Source organism: Mus musculus, chromosome 8 (genome assembly GCF_000001635.26).
Source record: "Mus musculus strain C57BL/6J chromosome 8, GRCm38.p6 C57BL/6J".
Taxonomy (NCBI): Eukaryota; Metazoa; Chordata; class Mammalia; order Rodentia; family Muridae; genus Mus; species Mus musculus.
The window spans coordinates 126,275,571-126,300,174 of NC_000074.6; the positions used below are offsets into that span (position 1 = coordinate 126,275,571).

Here is a 24,604-nt window from a genome sequence, read left to right on the forward strand (position 1 = left end):
CCCTTGTGTATATGTGTATGTGTTATATGTGTATGTCTGCCCCCATGTGTGTGTGTGTGTGTATGGTGTATGTATGTGTCTGCCTGTGTGTGAGTATGTGTGTGTGTGTGTGTGTGTGTGTGTGTGTGTGTGGTATATGTGTATGTCTGCTGTATGTGAGTGTGTGTGTATGTGTGTGTATGTATGGTGTATTGTATGTCTGCCTCTGTGTGTATGTGTGTGTATGGTATATGTGTATGTCTGTGCATGTGTGAATGTGTGTGTGTGTATGGTGTATGTGTGTGTCTGCCTCCTTGTGTATGTGTGTGTCTGTGTGTGTGTGTGTGTGTGTGTGTGTGTGTATGGTGAGGAGAGGTTCTGTGTAATTTGATTGCACAGTTCTCAACTGTGAACTTGGCAGATGGCAGTGTCTATTGCAATGTTGAAAGGTTAGACGTGTTTGGGTGAGGATTACGGCCTCTGCTTTGTCCTAACATGCTGGAGGACACAATGCTTTGCAGCCACCAAGGTCTTGGGTGCCAAGAACACGGGCATTTAGCAATCTGTGTCTTTAATATCACAACCCAGTATCTCATGAGATTGGCTGCTCTTCTCCAAACACCAAGCCAGAGGGCAGTTAGTAAACCTGAGTGTTGGTATCTATGGAAGCTGGGTTCAGCCCCCTTCGACACTCCTCTCAGATGGCAGCATGCATATATGTCACCTTCAGAGTCCACCATGAATGGACATTTCAGGGCTAGACCTTCAGGGATGCTGGCTGGCAGCAGGGCTGGCCGAGAAAGCTGAGCTTTGATTACACTCTGATTTGTTTTCTGGACGGGGTAAAGTAGCTGGTGCATCAAACTCACCGTGAGAAACCAAACCTGACGTCAGAGGGGTCATCAACACTGAGATCAAGCCCACTTTTATTCATAGAATGCACAGCATGGATGTTTCTGTTTCCCAGGGGCACAGGAACCAATTGCTATTCACCGCATTGCTTAAAACAATACAAGCCGTGGCTGGCGAGCTGGCTCAGCGGGTAAAGGTGTTTGCTGATAGAACTGACTACCTGAGTTCACTCCTGGGACCCACATGGTATAAAGAACCAACTCCCACAAGTTGTCCTCAGACCTCCACACATGCAGCACAGTACGATGTATATAACAAGGTGGTGGCTGTAACTAAAATTCCCCATGAGAGGGGCCTCTTGCTTCTTCCTGCTTCCCGTGACTCCTAGTTTTCCTTGGCATGACACAGCATGAAACCCAGGAAGATAGCACCTAAGTAAAAGCCTTGCCTGCTTCCGCCTGAGGCCAAGCTTTTGTCCAATGGAGGGATGAATGAAAGAATGCACACAGGCTCTGAAAAGACTCACATGGTTTTCCTCTTGCAAATCCTACAGTGGCTAACATCATGAATGGCAGATTCCTGCTGCCTCTAGCTGCTGTGTTCCTGTTGGGTTTGTTTGTTTATTGTTGTTGTTGTTTTTTAAAGCTTCCCTGCAGTGTTCAGTGTAGACCACAGCAAAGATCCCAGCCCTGCCCTAGACACTTGTTCTCAGGGGGATTTGGAGGCCAGTGTGTGCTGCCCTTCCTTGCCCCAGCCTTGACATCACTCAAGGGTATCCTGGAAGGTCTAGGCAGGGTCCTTGCAAATGGGCCAGCTTCTCTTCTCTGTCTTACTCCATCACTAAGATGTTAGATCTCCACTGAATGAAAGCTCTGCATAGATAATGACCAAAGAGTGTGCTCCATGGTCTGTTCAAGCTGCCTTGTGAAGAGTTTTCTCTGAAAGGCCTTGAGATTGGGCAACCTTGTTGGAGAACAGACAACAGGGCTACACATCTAGGGGGCAATGGCTCTCCTGCATCAGAACCTGCTAGAAGGTACATGGTGGCACAGACTGCTGTGTGTGCCGCTCTCCCAGAGGACCTCTGTGAATACCAGGTAGGTCCTAAAGTTGTCATTCTGCTGAATTCCTACTGTCTGGAAAAGTGTTACTCTCCGTCCCTGTTCCCCAGCTCTCTGTAGCATTGGGAACCACCTGGATAGCACAGGCCCTGCTTCCCAACAACTCAAACATTCACAGAAGGATGCTTACTGTTTTCATAGGTATCTCAGACAGGTGATACAGTGATAATCACAGTCAGAGAGTTGGGACATGGCTCTCCAACAGAGATGGGGAAACAGCCACTCCAGGGGACATTTAAGGACAATATTTAAGGACAATTTTGGTTGTCAGAACTTAGCAGAAAATGTGACTGGAGGCCATTGTATGTTTGCATGGATGGATGCATATGCATGTGCACATGTGTATATGCATGTACATGTATGTATGCAATATGTGAGAATGTGTGTATATATGTCTGTATTTATGCATATGTGTGTATGTAGGTGTGTTTGTGTGTGTGTGCATGTGTGTGTATGAACACATGGAAGGAACACCCTCTATAAAGCAGAAGAATGTGTGCATATGTTTGTGTTTGTGCATGTGTTATATATGTAGGTGTGTGTATGTATGTATGTGTCTGTCTGTGTGCATGAACACATAAAGGGAACACCCTCTATGAAACAGAAGAATGTGGATATATACATATATATATACATATATATCTGTGTTTATGTATATGTGTATATATGTAGATGTGTGTGTGTCTGTGTGTATGAACACATGAAGGGAACATCCTTTATGAAGCAAAAGAATGTTTGCATGTATGTCTGTGTTTATGCATGTATGTAGGTGTGTATGTATGAACACATGGAGAGAACACCCTGTATAAAGCAGAAGAATGTGTGCATATATATCTGTGTTTATGGGTGTGTGTGAGTGTGTGTGTGCGTATGTGTACGAGTGTGTGTGTGTTTATGGACACAGGGAGGGAACACCCTCTATGAAGCAGAGATCTGTGACAGCAGAACTCTGGCTTGGGTATCTCCTGCCTGGCACCACTAAAGATGCTGTTGAGGAAAGAGGGAAGAGGGCTGAGACCCACATCCCACCAAGAGTCCAAAACTGATGAACACCATCCAGAGATTGGTCAGCACATAGTATCTGAGACAGCAGAGCCATGGTGGGTCCATGTACCCACCCTCCATGAAGTCCTACATTTCCATAAACCCCAGTGGGACTGTCACCATGGTTACCTGCTTAATAACTTTCTCATCTGAACTCTCTCACTCAACACAACATCGTATCCCCATCTCCAGCTAATCAAGGGTATGTTCATAGAACCCACTTCAGTAATGTTCTCTTTGTGTGATCAAAGGCAGAGGCAGGTGGATCTGTTTAAAGTCAACCTGTTCTACATAGTGAGGTACAGGTCACTCAGGGATATATAGAGAGTTCCTGACTCAAAGAAAAAAAAAGGTAAATGTGATAGTTTGTATATGTTCATCCCAGGGAGTGGCACTATTAGAAGGTGTGGCCCTTTTGGAGTAGGTGTGTCACTGTGGGAGTGGGCTTTAAGACCCTCATCATAGATGCCTGGAAGTCAGTATTTTGCTAGCAGCCTTCAGATGATGATGTAGAACTCTCAGCTCCTCCTGCACCATGCCAGCCTGGATGCTGCCACACTCCCACCTTAATAATAATGGACTAAACCTCTGAACCTATAAGCTAGCTCCAATTAAATATTGTCTACCAGTTGCCTTGGTCATGATGTCTGTTTACAGCAGCAACCCTAACTAAGACAAGCAAGGTACACAAACATAAGGAGCAAGCCAATAAGGAGCATCCCTCGATGACCTCTGCATCAGCTCCTGCCTCCCACTTCTTGCCCTTCTTGAGTTCCTGCCTTGGCTTCCCTCAATAGCCTGGGACTCAGGGTATGTAAGTCAAGAAACCCTTTCCTCCCTAAGTTGCTTTTGGTCATGGTGTTTCATCACAGCAATAGTAACCATAACTAAGACAACATTGGTCTATTAATAATTCTATAAAATACAGAAGCTTCTAAAATAGAGTGTGTCCCTAGTATACACAGACTCTAAGACAAAATGTGAGGGTGTTTCATTCTATCTTATTGATGTCTTTTGATAAAAGAGGCACACACGTGAGGTGGCTCCAGGAATTCCTTCAGTGAAGTTATAAGCTGATCAAGTGAACCTAGAGGTTTAGCACACATCCTGTCCCTGTACTGTTTTTTCTGGTGAGATTCCTAGAAAATTGCTGGTTCGTGCTGTGAAGAAACAAATGCCCAGAGCGGCAGTAACTGTGTTGGAATTCTTGCTTCAGTGCTGGCAAAGGCTTCAACAGGGTAAGGGTTCTCCTTTCTCTCCTCTTCTCCCCCCACCCCACACTCCTGTGGCCTTTCCATTCTGTCTCACAATGACTATAGCATTTATTGCTGGTGGAGGAAATGCAGAGAAACAATTTCCTACCAAGCAGGAGATTTGATCTCTCCAGCCTATAAGGCCTAGTTAGCGCTGTCTCCACATTATCCCACAGTACCTGCTGCCACCAGTGTAGCTCTCTGATGCCACCAAAAGCTAGAGCAGATGAGGCCTGGGAACCTGAGGACACCCTGGTTCTGGAGCTAATCCGATGCCAGGGTACAACGTCCAAAGCCTGTGACCGTTTGTTTCTTGGAAGGGGCAGAGCATTGCAGCCTTGCAAGCCACTCTGAAGAATAAGCACAGCCACATATGATGAAGGACTTACTGAAGTTGTTCGGATCAGAGCCTGGACTAGTAGGCGAGGCTTGGCCACCCTTCATTGATAAGCCATTGGGAAGAGGAATAGAGGTCCAGAGACTCTCTACAACATCTTTGGGAATCTACCAGGAGGTTCACATTTAAATAGAGGGCAAGTGGTGTGTGTAGCTAAGCAGTCTGGCCATGATGTGGTCCTGCCTATCACTAATCTGTCATTGTCTCCAGTCTGTCCTGAAAGACAGTCTAACACAGTGTCAGCACTGGGCGAATTCTCTCCCAAGTAGGTAAGTGTCCCCTCTGGCTGATAGCAAGCTCTAACCTTTCCTTAAGACTCCTGGGAAAATCCAATACCTTTGTACACTCCTTAGGGTTTCTGTTGCTGTGACAAACATCATGGTCAAGGCAGCTTGAGGAGAAAAAGGTTTATTTCGTTGTTACAACATCCCGGTCACTGTACATCACTGAGGGAAGTCAGAGCAGGAACCTGGAAACAGGAGTTGAAGCAGAAGCCATGGAGGAGTGTGCTTACTGGCTTGCTCTTCATGGCTTGCTTGGCCAGTTTTCTTATATCATCCAAGATCACCTGCTCCGGAATGGCACCACCCACAGTGGGCTTGATCCTCTATTGATGGCTATTCTTGGTTGTCAACTTCAGTACATCTGAAATTAACTAAAACTCAAATGACTGGGCACACTTATGAGGGATTATTTTTTCCTTGATTAAATTGTTTGAAGTAGGATCCACTTCTAATCTAGATCTTTGAAGTGGGAAGATCCACCTTTAATCTGGGCTGTGAGCAGCTTATATAAAGAACACAGAAGAAGGAAGCTCTCTCTCTCTCTCTCTCTCTCTCTCTCTCTCCCTCTCTCTCTCTCTCTCTGCCTGTTTGCTCTTACCCTTGCAAGCAAGTCCATTCCTTCATTGGCCTTAGAGTCTATTTTTAAGGACTCGACGGCACACTGAAGACCAGCTGAACCATCCAGCCTCATGGACTTGAATGATGACTGGATTCTTGGAGTTTCCATTCATAGGTAGCCATTGTTGGATTAGCTGAACCATAGCCCATAAGTCACTCTGATAAATCCCCGTGTGTGTGTGTGTGTGTGTGTGTGTGTGTGTGTGTGTGTGTAAGAGAGAGAGAGAGAGAGAGATTCATTCTCCAAGTTGATACTCTAGAGAACCTTGACTAATACAATACTAATACAACCCATCACACATTATCAATCACTAATGAAGAAAATGTCCTACATGCCAATCTAACGGAGGCATTCCCTCAGTTGGGGGGTTCCCTCTTTCCAGATGACTCTAGCTTATGATAAGCTGAGAATAACTTAACCAGCACACTTTGGTGAGATTGCTCAGTGATCTCATATCCAAAGGAGAAGGTATGCAAGCTTCTCTTCAGCATACCTTCACTCCTGCCAGGGTGATTTACATACCTTCTCACTGAGAATTCGCCATGTTCAAGGTGCTGCCTTGAACATCGACCCCTTTCACTCCACGTGGTCCTCTGACAGCTTTAACACTGCCTAAGAACTTGGAAGAAATGCAGTTCCAGGCATGTCACACACACACCAAGAACCTGGTGCTGCTCCCACACAGCGACAGGATGCTGTAGAAACACAACAGGACCCCTATTGGCCATGATAGAAGCAACCCTACAGGAGGCAGGCTGCAGGATCATGTTTAATCTTGACTGTGCACCAGGGAGGGACAGGAAGCCCACGAGAGTGGCAGTGTGTGGAGCTCTGCAGGCACAGAGGGTTTTCTGGTGGTCCTGGAAAGCTGGAGGTGTCTTCTAACTGGAGGGCACATTAGAGCATCTCAAGAGGCCAAACCCTTGCCAGAGGTAAGAAGGAAAGCCTAGGGGTATCACATGGCTGTGAGTTGGCAATGTATCCTCAAGCTCTTTGCTCAGAGTGGACTGCAGCACCTCTGCTGAGCAGTATTTGGGGCTGGTAGAACATCACATCCTGTAGACTGAATTTAGAACATCCTGAGACTTTGCATGAGTCCAGGCATGTATGGCTTCCATTGATCCTGGAGCATTCAACCCTCCTGACTCTTGACCAGGACCCACCCCAGGGACACACATCGCAATGGCTTTTGTCCTAGGGGCTGAGTACTTCTCCCCTGGGACTACCCTTTTAGATTCAGCGAATGGAGCCATTGAGACGAGGCCACCTCCTCAGTATGCTAACTAAAGAAATTAGTCCTAGTGAAAAGCAAAGAAAGTCTCTTTCTCTAGACCCAGGAGGCTACACCAGTAGGATCTAGAGAGCACCTCGGAAGCAAGAGAGGGTCAAAGAATCAATCCTGGAGTTCACAGAGCCTGGGTAGAGCCACAGGGACAGGCTTTGTTTTGGGAAGAGTGGCCTTACCCCACATGTGCAGAACTGGTGAACATTTTGAAGGGAAAGAAGAGTTGACCTGAGTTGTATCCCCAGAGCACACATGGGGAAGGAAATCTGAACAGGATGGCATTCAATTCCAGTCCCAGGACTGGGAAGACAGAGACAGAGGACCCTGGGGATTGCTGGCCAACCAGCCTAGCCTACTAAGCTTGGGGAGGTTCAGGCCAGTGAGAGATGAGGTGGATGGCACCCAAGGAAATACACCTGAGGCTGTCTTGCGCCCACCTGTGTATGCACACAGTCAGCCCACACAAAGGTACCTAGGCACTGATAGGTATCTATCAGAGTCCTGCACCACACAGAGGCTGGGAGGCAGATATCCAACTTCAGTGTGGGTTTGTTCCTGCTGCAAACATTCAGGAGCCAGGTCACCCTGAGCTGAGAAACACTGCTGGTGTTTGCTCATGACTTTGTACGTTGAAGATGAGGCCCAGTAGAAACCAGGGCTCCCAAGGGCTCACCCAGGGCTTACTCAGCCTCCAGCTCAGCACCTGACCAAGAGTGAACACTTCTGAAGGAAGCTCTCAGCAGAGCAGGGAGCACTGGTAAAAGGAGAGTGAAGTCCCCTGTAGCCACCAGGCCTGGTGTGGGGGCTTCAGGGACAGGGGTGGGGTGGGGGTGGTGAGGATGGAGGCGTTGAGGCTGAAGGTGCAACAAGGAAGGGGGGGGGCTCTCACAGTCAGAAAGTCCTGGATGGACTGGCCTGCTGGCATAAGCTTGCCATCACAGCTCCTTAGAGGGATGAGGCAAAAGGGTTGAAAGTTCAAGTCCTTTGTGGACTACAGAGTATGTTTAAGGCCAGCATAGTGAGACCTGTCTCAGAAAGAAAGACAGAAAGAAAATAAGAAAGAAAGAAAGAAAGAAAGAAAGAAAGAAAGAAAGAAAGAAAAGTAGGGAGGGAGGGAGAGAGAGGGTTGTGCTATAACTGATAGAATTTATATAAATGATAGACACATGCCAGCTCTCGGCATGTGTGAGGCTTGGGTTCAGAATGTAGTCACACACACACACACACACACATAGGCACTCATACACTCACATACACTCACACAATCATACACACACTCGAATGTACTCAAACACACTCATATTCACACTCATGAGCTCACAATCACACACAAGTATGCACACTCACACACACTCAAACACACTCACATGATCATACATGCATTCACACACATGCACATACACACTTATATACACATACATATACCTGACACGTTCACACAATCATACACTCACATGCACTCAAACACACTCATATACACTCACGTACACATTCACACAATCACACAATCATAAATACAACACACAGTGCCCAAGCCAAGTGTGGCAGCTCAGAGATCCACACCCAGTTGCCCCAGCCACCACAGTCCTGAACAGCGGAGCGCCCCACAGTTGCTCAGACCCTCCTCTGACCTTGATTTGTAATCACTGACCTGAGGGGTGCAGAACTTTCCAAAGCAACAGCCTCAGCCACAGTCCATTGTTTGCAGCAATAACACATCTGCACTGTTGTGAGACCAGCCGGGCAAACAAGCAGCTGGAGACACCCACACATTTTATTCCCCAGGAGAGATCAAATGGCTCGCTCCTCTCACAGACACACACCCTGTGGTCCTGATGGAACTTGATCACTAGTATCCCCCAGGGCCCCCCTCACCTGCTGTAAATATAAACACAAGAAGATGTTTCACCTACAGGCTCACAGCCCCAACAACTAAGAAATGGCAGGAGGAAGAAGGGAAGATCTAGAACAGCCGTCCGCAGGGGTCAACACAAGCTGTCCTGACACCTGGGTGAGCACCTGTGGCTCTAGGGAGAAATGATCCCTGCAAAGCCTTTGGGTCTTGACATGTGAGTTACCTGCTTAGGAGTTTCTTGTAACAGCTGAGAATATGTCTGGGAGCTCGATGGATAGAAGAACAAAACACGAATGGCAGCTGCTATGCTGCATAGCCGTGAGCTAACTTTCACTTTTCCCTTCCAGAGCTTTTTTAAGTGCTGGAATCACACATGCTAGGTGAATGCTGCACACACACACACACACACACACACACACACATACACACATACACACACACACATACACACACATACACACACACACACATACACACTTACCCATGCACACACACACACACATACACACTTACCCATGCACACACACACACATACACACTTACCCATGCACACACACACACACACACACACACGTGCGCACTCGCGCACACATACATACACACTTATCCATGCACACACACTCACCCATACAACTCACCTATGCACACACACCCCATGCATACACATACATTTACACACCCATACCCATGCACACACACTCGCACACTCATGCATGCACACACACCTGCACACACAAAATGAGTCACTGTCTCCCAAAAGAAAATATAAAATACATATGAAAAAGGTGATATATAATGTTCAAAGAAATGCAAACTAAGATCCCAAGAGCTACAAGCCCATGCCGACTGGAATTGTTACTCTGAGCAACGGGGACGGATGCTAACACATGGAGAGGGTGTGGAGAAAAGGAAACCCTGTGTGGCTACTTTGGAAACTGAGGCACTTCCCCAAAAGTCCCAAGAGTCACCATGTTATCAGTTCTGCTTCTGGATACCACCAAGGCATATTTGCAATCTTGATTGCTAACTCAACACATTTTTAGAATTTCCTCCATCAGATTGGCCTGTATGTAGGTCTGTGGGGTATATCGCCGCCACCATCATCCTCATCAATTGACATAGGAGGGCTCTGTAGATGGAGTTTCCTCTGAGCAGGTGATCTTGTGTTGTATAAGAAAGCGAGGTGAGCATGAGCCACAAAGAGCACCTGGCTGCTTTAGGTCATGGCGTTTATCACAGCAACAGAGAGCAAGCTAGAATAGTCTGTCTGTGTGTTGGTACCCTCTGCACCCCATGTTCATCCTTGGTTTGATTGGCGTTAGCACCCTGGTAGCTTATGAAGTGGTGTTTATCACAAATCTTTTGGCCTTTGGTGTGCCTACTTTTGAAAATGGTGTTTTGAGCTTGTTTGTCCATTTCTCTGTTGGATTACCATCTGATTGGTTTGTAAGTACTCTTTACGTATTTTAAAGACAGATTCCTTACAACACACATGGTTTGTTTATGTGTTCCTCTTCCTAGGATGGCTTCTTGCTTTGGTGATAAGATGCCTAGCTTGCATAGGTCTTCTGTCCACCTTTCTAGGGAACTACTTCAGAACTACCCCAGCACCACCCTTGAACACTGGTTCCAAATCTTTGGAAAGCTCCCATTCTGCTCTAAGAGGAGCTTGGTGCAGTTGTTTCTTTGTTTGGCGTTTTGGTTTTGAGACAGTCTTTCTCTGTGTACTGGAGGCTAGACTCAAACTCAGGATCTTCCTGACTCAGCTTTGAGAATCAGCTTTTACTTGCTTTCTGCTTGTCCTTTTCTTGAGAGTTTTCCTGTTCAGCCCTAGCTGTCTTACAACTCTCTACGTAGACCATGCTGGCCTAAAATTTAGTGATCTTCCTGCTTCTGCCTCCTGGGTGTTGGGATTAGAGTTATGTGTCACTACACCCAGCCTCTCTGAATTCTTAAGACCAAGTAATTTTATTTTTCCTAGAGAGGGGATTTCCAGTTTTGAAAATACATCACTTGAAAGACATGAATGTCCTGGCTGGATCTTGCCCAAAGTTTAAACTGAATGCTAAGGAGATGCCTCTTTCATTCACCCCCAGAAGATGCTTAAGATGCAGCAGGCCCTGACTCCATCGATCTGTGCTGCTCTGGGTCTGGGGTGGCTGCAGCTGCGAAGCGGCCCAGCCATTCAGGCTGCTCCTGCGCTTGCTTCTGGGGGTATATTTAGGCTGTTCCTATTTAGCGCTCCCAGAATAGCCACCGTTTTTTGTTTCTCAATCGTCCTCTAAGTTTTTGCTCCTTCCTGCTTCAAACTGAGAGTGACATATGACATAATTGATGATTTCCAAACCCTCCCCCATTCCAGGAGTCTGCCCTTTCAAATGGCATCTAAGCCCTCGGGGATGTGATTCTCAGTGGTGTCCCAGACCTCCTCTGGGTAGAGGGTGCCATGGCTAAGAGAGAGTGGGAGTCCCAGCATCCACCCCCAGCATGCTTTGATCACCTCTGCTGCTTAAGTTCAGAATGAAGTTTGCTGTGAATGACAATATCCTGGGATGAGAACCGACCGGCATTGTTTCTGGGGATTCAGATGTCTTTGTAATCCAAGTGCTTCCTGACCCAAGGATGCTCACAGTGTAGGTTTCATCTATTTCTGGGTGCCAACCAGCCCCAGGGATAGTTGAATTGAGTCCCTTCGGCCCACTTTGTCCGCTCCCTGTGTGAAACACATAGAGCTTTGAAGCTCCTGGGTGAGCTGGGTCTGCAAGTCTTTCCAGCGGTGGCTTCTGACCTCCTTGCTTTACATACAGCTAATCCCAAATTAGACTCCTGCCGTCAGTAGAGTATCTGATATCTGCTCCCTCTAAATAAGAGATCAAGGTTAAACCAAAACTCTTCTGTGTGGCACTGAAGTTAAATTGAGCACAGCACAGGAGCCCCCAAGGTCAGTTCTCAGCCTTAAGAGGGACCTGGAGACCTGAGTGGTGGGTGCCCTGGCTTGCTTTCTATTGCTGTGTAAAACACTGACCCAAAGCAACTTATAGAGAGAAGGGGTTCATTTGCCTTGCACTTCCAAGGTCACAGTCCACCTCCCAAGGAAATCATAGCAGGAAGCTGGAGGCAGAGACTCAAGAGTCCTGCTTCCCAGCTTGTTTCCCCTCTGGACCACCCCTCTGTGTGCTAACCCTGAGGAAATACTTCCCAAAAGATTTCACCTCAGTGATGCTGGTGTGGTGTCTTACCGACCACAGCTGGTCTGTCCCAGGTAGCCAGCACCGGGTCTCCCAGCAAAACAAAGGTTTCACTTGAGTGAAATAAGGGGCTTTTTCATTAGCAACAGCCGGTTCTACAGCCCCAGCACCAGAAACATCAAGACAGTGGGTGCATGCTGGTTTCTTTACCAGTTGGAAGCTTTAGGAAGGAAAAGTTGTGAATGCAGAGAGCTGTGCTTTCAATGCTGGCAAAAAACAAACAAACAAACAAACAAACAAATGGTTGAAGGGAAGGGTGGTGATGTACAGTTCTTTGCTTGTTTGGTGTACAGTTGTTTTCCTACCTCCATAGTCAAGTAGAGAGGGTCAGAAAAGTAGAGAGGGTATTCAGCTCGCTTTCTCCTTTTTATGCAGCTAGAAGCTTCAGTCCCTGGAATGGTGCTGCCCAGAGCTAGAGGGAATCCTTCACTTCAGTTTAACATAATCTAGAAACTCCCTCAAAGACATAGCCAGAGGCTTGCCTGTCAAGGTGACAGTATTAACTACCACAGTTGAGGACTGAGCTACACCGCACTGGTGGTGATGCCCGTTTGGGCTTTTATATATCAAGCCAAATAAATCCATTCCGGTAAGTGTTGATAAATGAATAGCTTAAAGGGTTCACAAAAAACCTACGTGTGCGAGGGTTCTCTAAAAGTGTTTCTAGCAGTGTAGTGAAGCCGAGGCTACGGTGTGATATGCGGAAAGGAACAAAATGGTGTGGCTAGGGCTGAGCCCTCCCTGGCCCACTGTGCTCCCCACAGTCCTGAAGCCATACTGGACATATAGGTGTCAAGTTCTCTACTAACCTGAGAAGCCAGGGCACATGAACTCAGGACATAGAACACAGTCCACTCCTGTTTAAGGGGCCAGGGCACCTGTGCTCAGGACACAGGACACGGCCCACATGCCTGTCAGAAGCTGCCACAGTGGTTTGTTTGCTCATACACAAACATTCCAAGGCCAAATCCAAATGACAGCTCAGCAGGAATGAGAAGACAGGAAAGAGAAGAGAAAGACAGCAGTGAGGCAGAGACAGGAGAAGCTTCTAGAAGGCCAGGCTATTTCTCTGTGCAAACCCTGGTAGAAAGTGGTGCTATCCTAGTGGCCATAATAACAGCCTTCCGGAGAAAGCCCTCCATGCAGAGCTCTGGGTGGAAGCTCCTTCATTCTGCAGGAGGCAGCCAGCTCTCAGCAGCACCTTGTCCGTTATCCTGTTTTGTTACTGACATGCTCTGAAATGCCTGCACCAAGAACCGGGGCCTGGAAAGATGGCTTAGTCAGTAGCGTGCTTGCCTCACAAGGATGAGGACCCAAGTTCGAATCCCCGGCACCCACATAAAAAGCCAGCTGTAACAGCATATCCCTGACATCCTAGCATTAGGGAGGCAGAGATAGGAGAATCCCTGGGACTTGCTGGTCAGCCAGTCTTGACGCATCAGCTAGCTCTGGGCTTAGAGAGAGACTCTGTCTCAGAAAAATAAGGTGGAGAGCAATTAAAAGCACTCAAAGTCAACCTCCGCCTCCACGCACAGGAGCACACCTGCATGTGCACCTGCACATGTGTATGCGCATGTGGGCGTGCTTGCACACACACACGCACACACAATAAATGTGGAAAACAAGAATAGACACTGACTGTCGGTGTAATAAACATATATTTCTAAGGAGACGGGAGGGCAACGTCTTTAAAAGCCTAACCTGAAAAGGTTTTATATAACGATAGAAATCATCTCCTTTAAAAAAGGAAAGCCGTCCCAGGCTTGCTTCATACTCCCTCCCAAGGACGCCGCTAACTCTTGTTAGCCTTACATCGTTCGTAAAGAGCAGGGTTTTAGAACTTTTACGCTGTCATGAGCAGAAAGACTGCCACCACCCATTCCAGGGAACTGAACTTCTAAACGGAGATGACCTTCCCATGCATCTTGCTCCCAAGGAGAAAGCGGGTGAATCACTCACGTCTCTGCTTGTGGTAGTCAGAAAACTCAACAGTTAGTTAGAAGGTACAAATGGTCGCTGCCTTGGATTTTTCTGGTTGAACGAGATAAATAGACAAAGACAGTATTTAGCATATACATGTTGAATGATGCCAATGCCATGTGATCTACGCATGGTGGGCTCTGCGTTGAATATGAAACGCGTTCTGTTTTCCCTCTGTTATCCTTGAATGTTAGCTAATTCATCTCACCATTGGCATCCCATTCTTGCCTATGAATCCTCCTCTCATTCTTTCCCGTTTCCCTGTCGGCCGACATTCCCACCTCACTGATACAAAAAGAACCTGAGTATGCATCTTTGCCAATTATCTTTATGTCAGATTGTTTGTTGGTTCATATTTTTTTCAAGATGGTATAATGGTCAACGTACTTTTAGATTTATCCTAGGATTTATTTGTATTGTGCAGGTCTCCCTCTCCCTCTCTCCTCTTTCCCTCTCCCCATTCACTCTCCCCTCTCTCCCTTTCCCCTTCCCCTCTCCTCTCTCCCCCTCTCCCCCTCTCCCCCTCTCCTTTCTCCCTTCTCCCCTCTCCCTCTCCTCCCCCTCCCATGCTGGTGTCTAAAGAATCTAGAAGAGGGCACTGGGTACCCTGGAGCTGGAGTTACAGGCAGTCGTTAACTGCTAGACATAGGTGCTGGGAACCTAGCTCAGGTCCTCTGGAAGCACAGTAAGAGCCTAACCGCACAGCCATTCCTTAAGGCCTGTGATAGTTAAAGGTCAACTTGACACAACCTTGGATCAAACGGAAGAGAGTCTCAATGAGGGACTGTCCACATGGAGTTGGCCTGTGGACATGTCTGAGAGAGGCTGCCTTGATTGCCCTAGTAGAATGGGCAGTATCATTCCTTCCTCTGGGGCCTTGGACTGTATAAGAGACCAAGTTGAGCACAAGCAAGCATACAAGCAAGCATCTATACATTCATTTCTCTCTGCTCCTGGCTGTGGATATGATGTGACTAGCTGTTTGCACTTCCTATCACCTTGACTTTCCCATGTGAATTGTGAGCTAAAACAAAAATGTTCAATGGGATGGGAGGGGGTGGAATACCACACCCACATGAATGAAGGGTCTCCGGTTATTTAGAGCAGGGGGGTGGGCTTGTATTTTGTCTCTGCTCTCTCCCTCTTGCTTGCTCTATCTCCTCTCCTTTCTCTCCCCTCTCTCCTCTTTACCCACCTCCTCTCTTTCTTTTCTCTCCCCTCTGCTCTCTCTCTCTCCCCCCCCTCCTCTCTCCTCTCCCATATATCCTCCCTCCTCTCTCTCCCCTCTTTCTTCTCTCTCTCCTCTCTGAGGGCTCTGCCACGGATGGGAAACAGTGCCCAATGCCCGTGATCCTAAAGTCATCTGTGTAGTATGATTTATTTTGTGTCCCTGGCCCTTTAAAGGACCCTATGTCCTTCAGTGTCAGTTGCCTCTTGGAGTTCTGGGATCAGGAGAGGATATAAAAAGCCAGCAGAGGCTGAGAACTAGGAGTAGGATTCAGGTGTAGGATTTGAGGAGGTTCCAGGAGACAGAATAATGTCAGAGGGTAGGGTTAGAGGAGACAGGTGGTGACAGCTGAAATTCAGAGAAGCTGAGCTGAGCCAGGGGAGATACTGTTAGGAGCCAGGAGAAGAATCCGTGAAGAACCACAAACAGCATCGCAGAAAGAAAGAAAGAAAGAAAGAAAGAAAGAAAGAAAGAAAGAAAGAAAGAAAGAAAGAAAGAAGGAAGGAAGGAAGGAAGGAAGGAAGGAAGGAAGGAAAGAAAGAAAGAAAGAAAGAAAGAAAGAAAGAAAGAAAGAAAGAAAGAAAGAAAGAAAGAAAGACGGAGGGAGGGAGGGAGGGAGGGAGGGAGGGAGGGAGGGAGGGAGGGAAAGATGAAAGAAAGGGTACATTTGGAGCTCATCTGCCATTCCTAGGATAACTAGTGTGGCAGAGCTGGCTCGAGCATTAAGTGGGTTTGGTCCTTTCCTTGGCTTACTAACCTAAGCACAGAGTCATGGAGGGAGCCATGACCCAAGGCTGGAAAGAACACAACTGGGCTGTGAGTGACCACGTACAGAGCGTGGTGACCACTTCACTTAAACTAACTGGGCTCCTAGTCTGCAGAGCTCCAGGAAAACATCCTGGGTTTCTCTAGGGGCCGTCTGGAGTGTTCGGTTAACCCTCACTGCGCATGTCTCTGCAGATGCGCCGTACACAGCCCCTCTTGAGTTGTGCTTTCACCTTCCTGGGACGCTGCACGGACTTCTCTGTTCTAAGATGGTTGTTCCTTGGTTGGAGTGAGGTTCCCACTTTAGACTGACAGCCCAGAGGTAGCTGAGCAAGTACACAGGGAGCTCAGGAAGGCGGCGTCAGCCTTTAGAGGGTCGACATCAGTGGCGGGCCTCAGAGACACTATGTGTCTGACATTGAGCCCCCAGAGTCCTTGTGGAAGGCGACACTACTAGAAGGTTCTACCCAGCTCCTCACTTGAGAAACACAGATGCAGCAGAAGCGCTGTCTTTGCGGGTCCAGATCTCTTCCTCCTGCTTAAGCTGAGGCAAATCCAAGTTTGGTCCCCTTGACTCGCCCTTGGAAGCAAACAATGGCGGAGGGGTGGGCTCTGGGTGGCCAAGGATCGGATGTAGGTCAGTAGTCTACAGCCTGCACAGAGGCGGCAGCCGAGGAATCTGAGTACAGGCCAGCTGTGGTCGATGAGTCACCCGGACACTGGCATCAGCTATTTCTGAACTAAACAGCCTCATCTCTCCCTCCTCACCTTGAGGGGGCCTTGGTCTTCAAACACACTTCCCAAAGATCAAGGAGGAAAGAGGCTAAGACTAAAGTGGAAGAAAGTCCTCCTGTGAGCTTCCTCTACCGTGCACCATGGAGGCAGGAAAGAGACGATCAAAAAGAAGAGCAGATGATTCCAGAAAATTCTGGAATTTAGAGTTGTAAGGATACCATCCATTGCTCCCTCTCTTCCTCTCTCCTTCCCTCCCTTCCTCCCTCTTTCTCTCCCTTTGTCTGCCTTCTCTCCTTCTTTCCCCTCCGTCTTCCTCCTCTTCCCCCCTCCCCTCCCCCTCCCTCCCTAACTTTCTGTTTCTGCAGGATATGTGCTCTAGAAACCACATATGCCCGTCCCCACCCCCATACCTGGGGCGCCCAACAGGGAAAGAATGAAAACAAATGCCCTCCGGTGCTGGGTCTGACTGTTGTGTGTGGGCTATATCCATGACCAAGCCCCTGTAATTTCTCAGCTGCACCGGAAGGGTTTTCTTAAAGATGAGAGGGTTAAGCACAGAGCAGGGGTTTGGGCCCAAGATTCTGATAAGAATATATTTTTAAAAAGATTTATTTATTTATTTTGTGTATATGAGTACACTATAGCTGTACAGATGGTTGTGAGCCTTCATGTGGTTGTTGGGAATTGAATTTAGGACCACTGCTCACTCCGGTCAACCCTGCTGGTTCTGGCCCAAAGATTTATTTATTATTATAAATAAGTACACTGTTACATTGTAGCTGTCTTCAGATGCACCATAAGAGGACGTCAGATATCATTATGGGTGGTTGTGAGCCACCATGTGGTTGCTGGGATTTGAACTCAGGACCTTCAGAAGAGCAGCCACTTACCCACTGAGCCATCTCTCCAGCCCTGATAAGAGTACTCTTTTCTGAGCTGAAGCCCACTGCTGGAAGGACTTTGTGGAACATCGTGTTTCATATCTCCAGGACCTGCTGTATATAAGCTAATGTGTCAGTCTGTACATCCACTCCTCATGATGGCCACCAGCTAGATTTCTCACCGGTTCTGGGGGAGGTAGTCCTGTCCCAGGGAACAGCATCTCCTTGTGAGAAGCATTGTTGGTCAGCGCTGAGGACTGACTCTGGAAGTCCCTGCAGGCTAAGCAAGTGCTCCCCCACTCTTCTGTGCCTTACATCTCTGACACTATCACTCTCAGCCGAGCCCGAGTCTTTGGTCATCACTCTATCCTCCTGAGGAGCAGAGAGTTACAGACCTGTGTGTGCCCCAGGCCAGGCTTCCAGGCGGCCCCCTCTGCTCACCTGGCTCTGCCCCCTAGAAGGCACCACCTGGAGTCACCCCTGCGCATGTGAAACTGGGTCCTGACAAGCAAGCAGACACCCTTGCTCCAACCTTTCTCTGCTTATGTTCAGTGTGGCCCCAGCTCAAGGCTTTAGCTCAACACTAGGGTGAGGTGTTATCTCTTCACTGTTGGGTGGTGGGTGGTTTGGGAGACAGAGGGACATAGATGGATGTCCGGCTGTGACATCCAGTGATCGAGCTCTACGTACCCTCAGCCTGGAGAGAGGAGAGTCAGTTTGTTGGTCCTGAGAGAGGAAAGGATGTGGGGTAATGGGGAGGGTCATTGAGCACCCACCTGGCTCTTTTTCTTGTCCTTGACCAGACTGGAAGGGACATCCTCACCCCTGGACATCCTTGCCTGCTGGTACTGCCCCAAGTTTCTCAGCCAGACTCAGGGCCCCTTTCTTACTGGGGGATGATACAGGCTCCACTCTGAACCCTCCCGGGCTCTGTCCGCCGGTTCATCTGCTTCCTGGCGCCTCTTTAAGTGATTCTTTTTAAGTACCAGTAACCACAAAAATAATTTGTTATTCTTAACTATTTAATTCTGTGAAGGACAGTGTTGCTATTTCACAGTGAATTAATTGAAATAGTCTGCCTACCTTCCCACTCCTGAAAACCCTCCTGCATTTATTTTTTTTTTTTTAAATTTCTAGCACACTAAGTAAAAGGCTTCACAGCACCTACCATGGGCAATAAGTAGGCAACAAGAAAGACAAACTCACAATGGGAGGGTGGCTCAATGGGTAAAGCATTTGCTGTGCAAGGATGAGGAACTGAGTTCAAACCCCCAGAAGTCGCATAAAAGCTTGAATGCCTGAAGTCCCGGCCCTACTACAGGGAGATGGGTGGCAGAGTCAGGAGAACACTGGGAAGCTCTCTGGCCAGCTAGCCTGATATACAGAGCCGGAAAACAACAGAGAGACAGTGCCCCAGCCAGGTGAGATGTGAAGGTTGGTACTGAAAACAGTCCTTAGAATGTCAGCACACAAACACCATGACATGTGTGTGCAGTGTTCACACATACACACTCACACACACACACATACACACACACACACACTGCATATACACACAAAACAAAATAAAGATAATTGCTCGTAATCAGCATTCATTTTTGTAAAGGGCAGACAGAAGAGAAGAGAGTGGTCATCCTATGGCAGAACATTCCCGTGTTGTAACGATAATACTTTAAGTAATACAGCATTTATGCACACATATACATACTGTATATACACCTAGGTGTGCATCTCTGTGCACCTCATTTACATGCACACAGGTGATGATATCTAAGATATCTCCCCAATTTTCAGTATAATGTCTGGCTCACAGAGATCCAAAGTCATCCTTTTTAGTATATAATTATTTTCTGTGGTGTGGGCGTTGAACCCAGAGTCTCAAACATGCTAGGCAGGTACCCTATCCCTGGGCGTTGTCCACTGCTCTCCTTTTAGTTTCATTTGGGGACAGAGTCTCACCAAGTTGCCCAAGCTGACCTTGACATCCCTCTGTCACTCAGGCAGGACTTGATCTTGTGGTTATCCTGCCTTGATTTCTGTCTGCCGCCATGCCTGGATAGAATAGTTTCATTTGGTTTTATCTTTATGTGTATGGGTGTTTTGCACACACATATGTCTGTGCCCAATTGTATGTCTAGGGCCTTCAAAAGCTAGAAGAGGGAGTCTGATTCCCTGGAACTGGAGTTACAGATGGTGGTGAGCCACCATGTCGATGTTGGGAATAAAACCTGGGTCCTCTGCAAGAGCAGCTGGTGCTGTTCATCGCTGGGCCGTCTCGCCAGCCCCTAGTGTAGGTTTTTGCTAGGTGCAAAATTCAGTTTTGTCTATGAAAAAACAAAAACAGTGAAACAGCTCCTAGGAGTAAGAGTCTGCTCTCAGCCGGGCATGGTGGCACATGCCTTTAATCCCAGCACTTGGGAGGCAAGAGGCAGGCGAATTTCTGAGTTCGAGGCCAGCCTGGTCTATAGAGTGAGTTCCAGGACAACCAGGGCTACACAGAGAAACCATGTCTCAAAACAAACAAACAAACAAACAAACAAAACCCAAAACAAAAACAAAAACAGAAATTCTGCTCTCACTGGACATACAGCAAAAAGCAGCATTCTGAGATATGGGGAGGCTGTGACAATTCCTACCTAGAGAGGTGATTCCATACAACCCAAATTTTAGCAGAGATTATCACGTTTATAGTTTTAGAAACTTTCTTTCAGCTCTGCTACCTTTTAATAAGGAGGCAGAGGCAGGCAGATTTCTGAGTTTGAGGCCAGCCTGGTCTACAAAGTGAGTTCCAGGACAGCCAGGGCTACACAGAGAAACCCTGTCTCGAAACAAACAAACAAACAAAACAACAACAACAACAAAAACAACAAAAGAGTTTGTTTTAGCTGGGCAGTGGTGGCACATGCCTTTAATCCCAGCACTCAGGAGGCAGAGGCAGGTGGATTTTCTGAGTTCGAGGCTAGCCTGGTCTACAAAGTGAGTTCCAGGACAGCCAAGGCTACACAGAGAAACCCTGTCTCGAAACAAAACAAAACAAAACAGCCAGAGTTGCTGCCAGGACAGGTCAGCAGTAGAATGCTTGCTTAGCACACACACGACCCTATTCCCACCCAGAACCGGGAAACCTGGGTTGATCTTCAGAGAGGACGCATTACAGTTGAGATTATAGAGATGACGCAGTCTATAAAGTACTCGATTTGCAAGCCCAATGACCAGAGTTTAATCCCTAGAACCCACATTTTAGAAGTTGGAAGTGCTGACCTGTGTGGGGCCAGCCTACCCTACTAGTCCGGTTCCAGGCCAGTGGGAGACCTGTCTCAAACAAACATGATAGGCAGCCTTTGGGGGCCAACAGGTGAGTCTTCTAACCTTAGTCTCAATTGTGTGCACACACATGCAAAAAACCTGCGCATACAGACAAGCGGGGGAGGGGTGGAACCTTGCGATAGAGTCTGAGCTGCTTGTTCTCCGGGTAGAACCTGCACTGAGGTGACTGACTGGGGGGCTCCAGGTGACCACTTCCATCGGCAAAGCTGCAACTCAGGAGATTGGCTCTCTTTAAGACGTGTCCCCATGCTTTGGTAGTCTTTAGGAAGTCTAAGCCTCACTTCAGCCCTATGGATGGACTATGACAGGGGGGACTTAAAACACATGCCTGTAACTGCATTTAATCAAGATTAGACCTCAGTTCTGAGGCTCTCAGAACTGTAACTTTGTGCTGAAGATTCCCCCCACAAAGATCCTTCAGACAACATGGGCCTGAGGATCACTGAGCAGAGCCTAGGTTAAGGACATGTTTGGCCTTCACCTCATACGGTGCATCTTGATGGATATCATGACTGTATAACCTAGCCATACTGGCTGCTTTTGTGTATCAACTTGACACAAGCTGGAGTTATCACACAGAAAGGAGCCTCCCTTGAGGAAATGCCTCCATGAGATCCATCTGTAAGACATTTTCTCAATTAGTGATCAAAGGTGGGAGAGCCCATTGTGGGTGGTGCCATTCCGGGGCTGGTAGTCCTGGGTTCTATAAGAAAGCAGGCTGAGCAAGCCAGGGGAAGCAAGCCAGTAAGTAACATCCCTCCATGGTCTCTACATCAGCTCCTGCTTCCTGACCTGCTTGAGTTCCAATCCTGACTTCCTTTGATTATGAACAGCAATGTGGAAGTGTAAGCTGAATAAGTCCTTTCCTTCCCAACTTGCTTCTTGGTCATGATGTTTGTCCAAAAATACAAACCCTAAGACACTAGCACATTTAATTTAACCTCTAAGCTTGTATCTAAAGAAGGGAATGGCTTTATACCATCATCAGTAGTGAGTGGTCTTGGGTGAGACAAGTTCCCAGGAAGAGTAATTCAGAGACTGCCACTAGAGGGCTCTGCAGTGACCTGGGAACCTCTTCCCTGCAGAGATGGGAGAGCAACCTTGAGGAGCCCTGGCCCTGTGTAGATTGTATCCCTGTGTTTATCTTTGCCATTCAGGAAGATGAATCAAGAGTAGCTACTTCTAGGAGCTTCCTCTGGAGACCTGGGCATATGCAAGTGGACAGCACCAGAAACAGCTGGTTGGAACTGCACTCAGGGAATTTTGTCATGGTGGTACCTTTCTCCACCTGTGTCTGAGCACCTGCTGCCCTTATGGAGATTATAATGATGTCATACAGTGCAATAGCGATTCTGAGACAGACTCTGAAACTCCCTGTAGTCTTTAGGGGTGGGCACAGTGATACCAGTGTAGTAGTTTCTAGAACTTTCTTTTTGTCCCCCCAGGAGTTTGGCCTCTCAAGTCTTTTTTTAATTTATGTATATATGTATTGCCTGGCTGTACGTGCACAGTGTGTGTGTGCAGGTGCCGGCTGAGGCCAGAGGAGGGCGTCAGGTCCCCTGAAACTGGAGTTACAGGGGGTTGTGAGCCATCCTCTATGAAGGTGAGGGGTGGGAACCGAACCCAAATCTTCTGTACCAGCAGCAAGTGTTCCTCTCAGCTAGCTGGTCACTCTAGCTCTTAAGCCTTTGTTTTCTTCTAAGGACTTTGTATTTTCTTCCCCGAATGGGGCTGTCCTGGGGGATAGGGTGGGGTAGCGGGGGTGGGGGGGTGGGGGGGGTGGGCAAAGAAAATAATCTTCTAGCCCTCCAGAAGGGAATGCAAGTTGTGGGGGTCTCCATCCCACCTCCACCTTCACTCTCTGTAAAACAATTCAGGGCCCCGGCAGAGCCAACCACCTGCGTAGATAAACTGGTGCAACACTGTCTTTACTGCCAAGGGTCTCGCTAAGATTCGCTGGCCTCATGGAAGGGCTCATGGAGAAGGAGGGGGCCTGGGGCCGCAGTCAGGACGCGCCTGGGAGCTAGGGCGCGACCGTGGGCTGCAGGGCGGGCGTCCCGGGCGGGGGCGGAGCAGGTGAGCCGGCCGGGTGGGCGTGGGGAGTGCACTTGTACGTGACGTTGGAGTTTGCAGCGAGCCGGGAGTAGGAGGCTGTGCGCGCGTGTGTGGAGCGCTGCGCGGCCAGGAGGATGTGCGCGGCGGGGCGGCCACCGCAGTGAGTCGCGGCGACAGGAGCGGGCTGCAGCCCGGGGGGGAGCCTGAGGCGAGGGCCAGCAGGAGGCCGCGGGCCCGGAGAGGCGCGCTGCCCGGCCCCAGGATGTAGGCGATCGGCGGCGGCGCTCCTGCTGGCGGCCGGCTCACCATGAAGAAGCACTCGGCCAGGGTGGCCCCGCTCAGCGCCTGCAACAGTCCGGTCCTGACCCTCACCAAAGTGGAAGGTAAACGGGCGGCCGCATGGTGTTGGGGTGCCCGGGCCTGAGGCGTCTGTCCCTGACCCAGAGGGACACCTGGCTGCTAGCGGGGCGGGGGCGGCAGCTTCGGGACGCTGTCCGCAGTGCAGCCTCGCTGCTGGTGGGGACCTGGAGGCTCCAGCCGCTTGGAGCTCCTGCCGGGGTGGGGTGACGCGCCATCTGCACCCAGGGCACATACAGTGTGATGCACCTGGTAGTTCTGCACCCCTGGGTGCCTTTTCTCACTGTCCTCAGGCTTGTGCCCGCAGGGCAGAAGAAAGCCAAGTGCTAACCATTGAGCCTCTCTCTCTCTCTCTCTCTCTCTCTCTCTCTCTCTCTCTCTCTCTCACACACACACACACACACACACACACACGCATGCACACACAGAGGAGTGGGTGGCCTGGGTTAGGAGAATATCTCTGGCACCCCACCCCAGGAGCCCAGAGGTGAGGCCCATCTCTACTGGAAGGTAGAGGAGACCAGTCTGGCTGATTGCAGGTGGAGAAAGATTGGCAGGTGAGGGGAATCCCGGCACCAGTCTGTAAACACGGTCTTACTCAGGCCTGATAGGCAAGAGAGGGGCTCCGAGAGGCCCACCAGAAAGTGTTCCTGCACTGCCAGTCCTTTCTTCAGCACAGAACCGCCCCCAGTCGGGGGATGTGAGAGAGAAGGGGCCACGGAGGAGGGTTGTGAGTTACTCAGACACAGCTGTCATTCTGCTGGCCTGAAAGAGGACCTTGCTTTCCAAGGGAAAGGGTCCTCTTAGCTCTCAGCTCCTCCTGCAGGAGGCAGCTGCAGAAGGAGGAACTCTCCTCTCTGTAGCTAACCGAGCTGGCCAGGGGTAGAAAGGAGTACCTGTCTAGGGGGTCCAAGAGCCTCCATCCAAGTCTTTGCTGACTGGAGGAGGCATGACTCCAAAGACTCTGGTTTATGCCCACGACCTGAGTCGGGCCCTCTATGGGTCTGTGAGGTCCCTGTACCCACTTGTGTGTGTTCCATGTTGGAATAAGCCCGAGGACCAATTGCTATTAGACCAGTGGTTCTCAGCTTGTGGGTTGTGAACCTTTTGGGGGGTCACATATAAGATGTCCTCATATCAGATACTTACATTATGATTCACAACAATAGGGAAATTAGAGTTATGAAGTAGCAATGACATAATCTCATGGTTGGGGGCACAACACGAAGAACTGTATTAAAGGGTCACAGCATTAGGAAGGCTGAGAACTACTACACTAGACAAGAGGTTGGTAGGTGTGTGTCCCCAGCTCCACGCTGGATCCATCCTGCTACCTGCA

General features: G+C 48.7%; 1 protein-coding gene and 1 long non-coding RNA gene across 8 annotated transcripts in view; one reads left to right on the forward strand and one right to left on the reverse strand.

The window, feature by feature from the left end:
- The window catches only part of Slc35f3 (solute carrier family 35, member F3), a 257,590-nt gene that overhangs the window by 137,173 nt on the left and 95,813 nt on the right, over positions 1–24,604 (forward strand). Inside the window, exon 1 of one of the 7 annotated variants that reach the window (XM_030243381.1) lies at positions 22,776–23,291. The exons of 5 other annotated variants lie outside the window; for them this stretch is intronic. Coding sequence is in view for 1 of the 2 variants with exons in the window: in NM_175434.3 (NP_780643.2) it covers positions 23,216–23,291 (76 nt within the window). In the remaining variant the exon portion in view is untranslated. Of the gene's footprint in view, positions 1–22,775; positions 23,292–24,604 lie in introns of those variants that run through there. One more of the 7 variants, NM_175434.3, reaches the window with a different exon arrangement.
- On the reverse strand, positions 6,078–16,056 carry Gm31165. The gene is made up of 3 exons (XR_388209.4): positions 15,903–16,056; positions 13,897–13,968; positions 6,078–6,244 (listed from the first exon to the last, which is right to left on the reverse strand). It is a non-coding gene; the product is annotated as a predicted gene, 31165 (long non-coding RNA).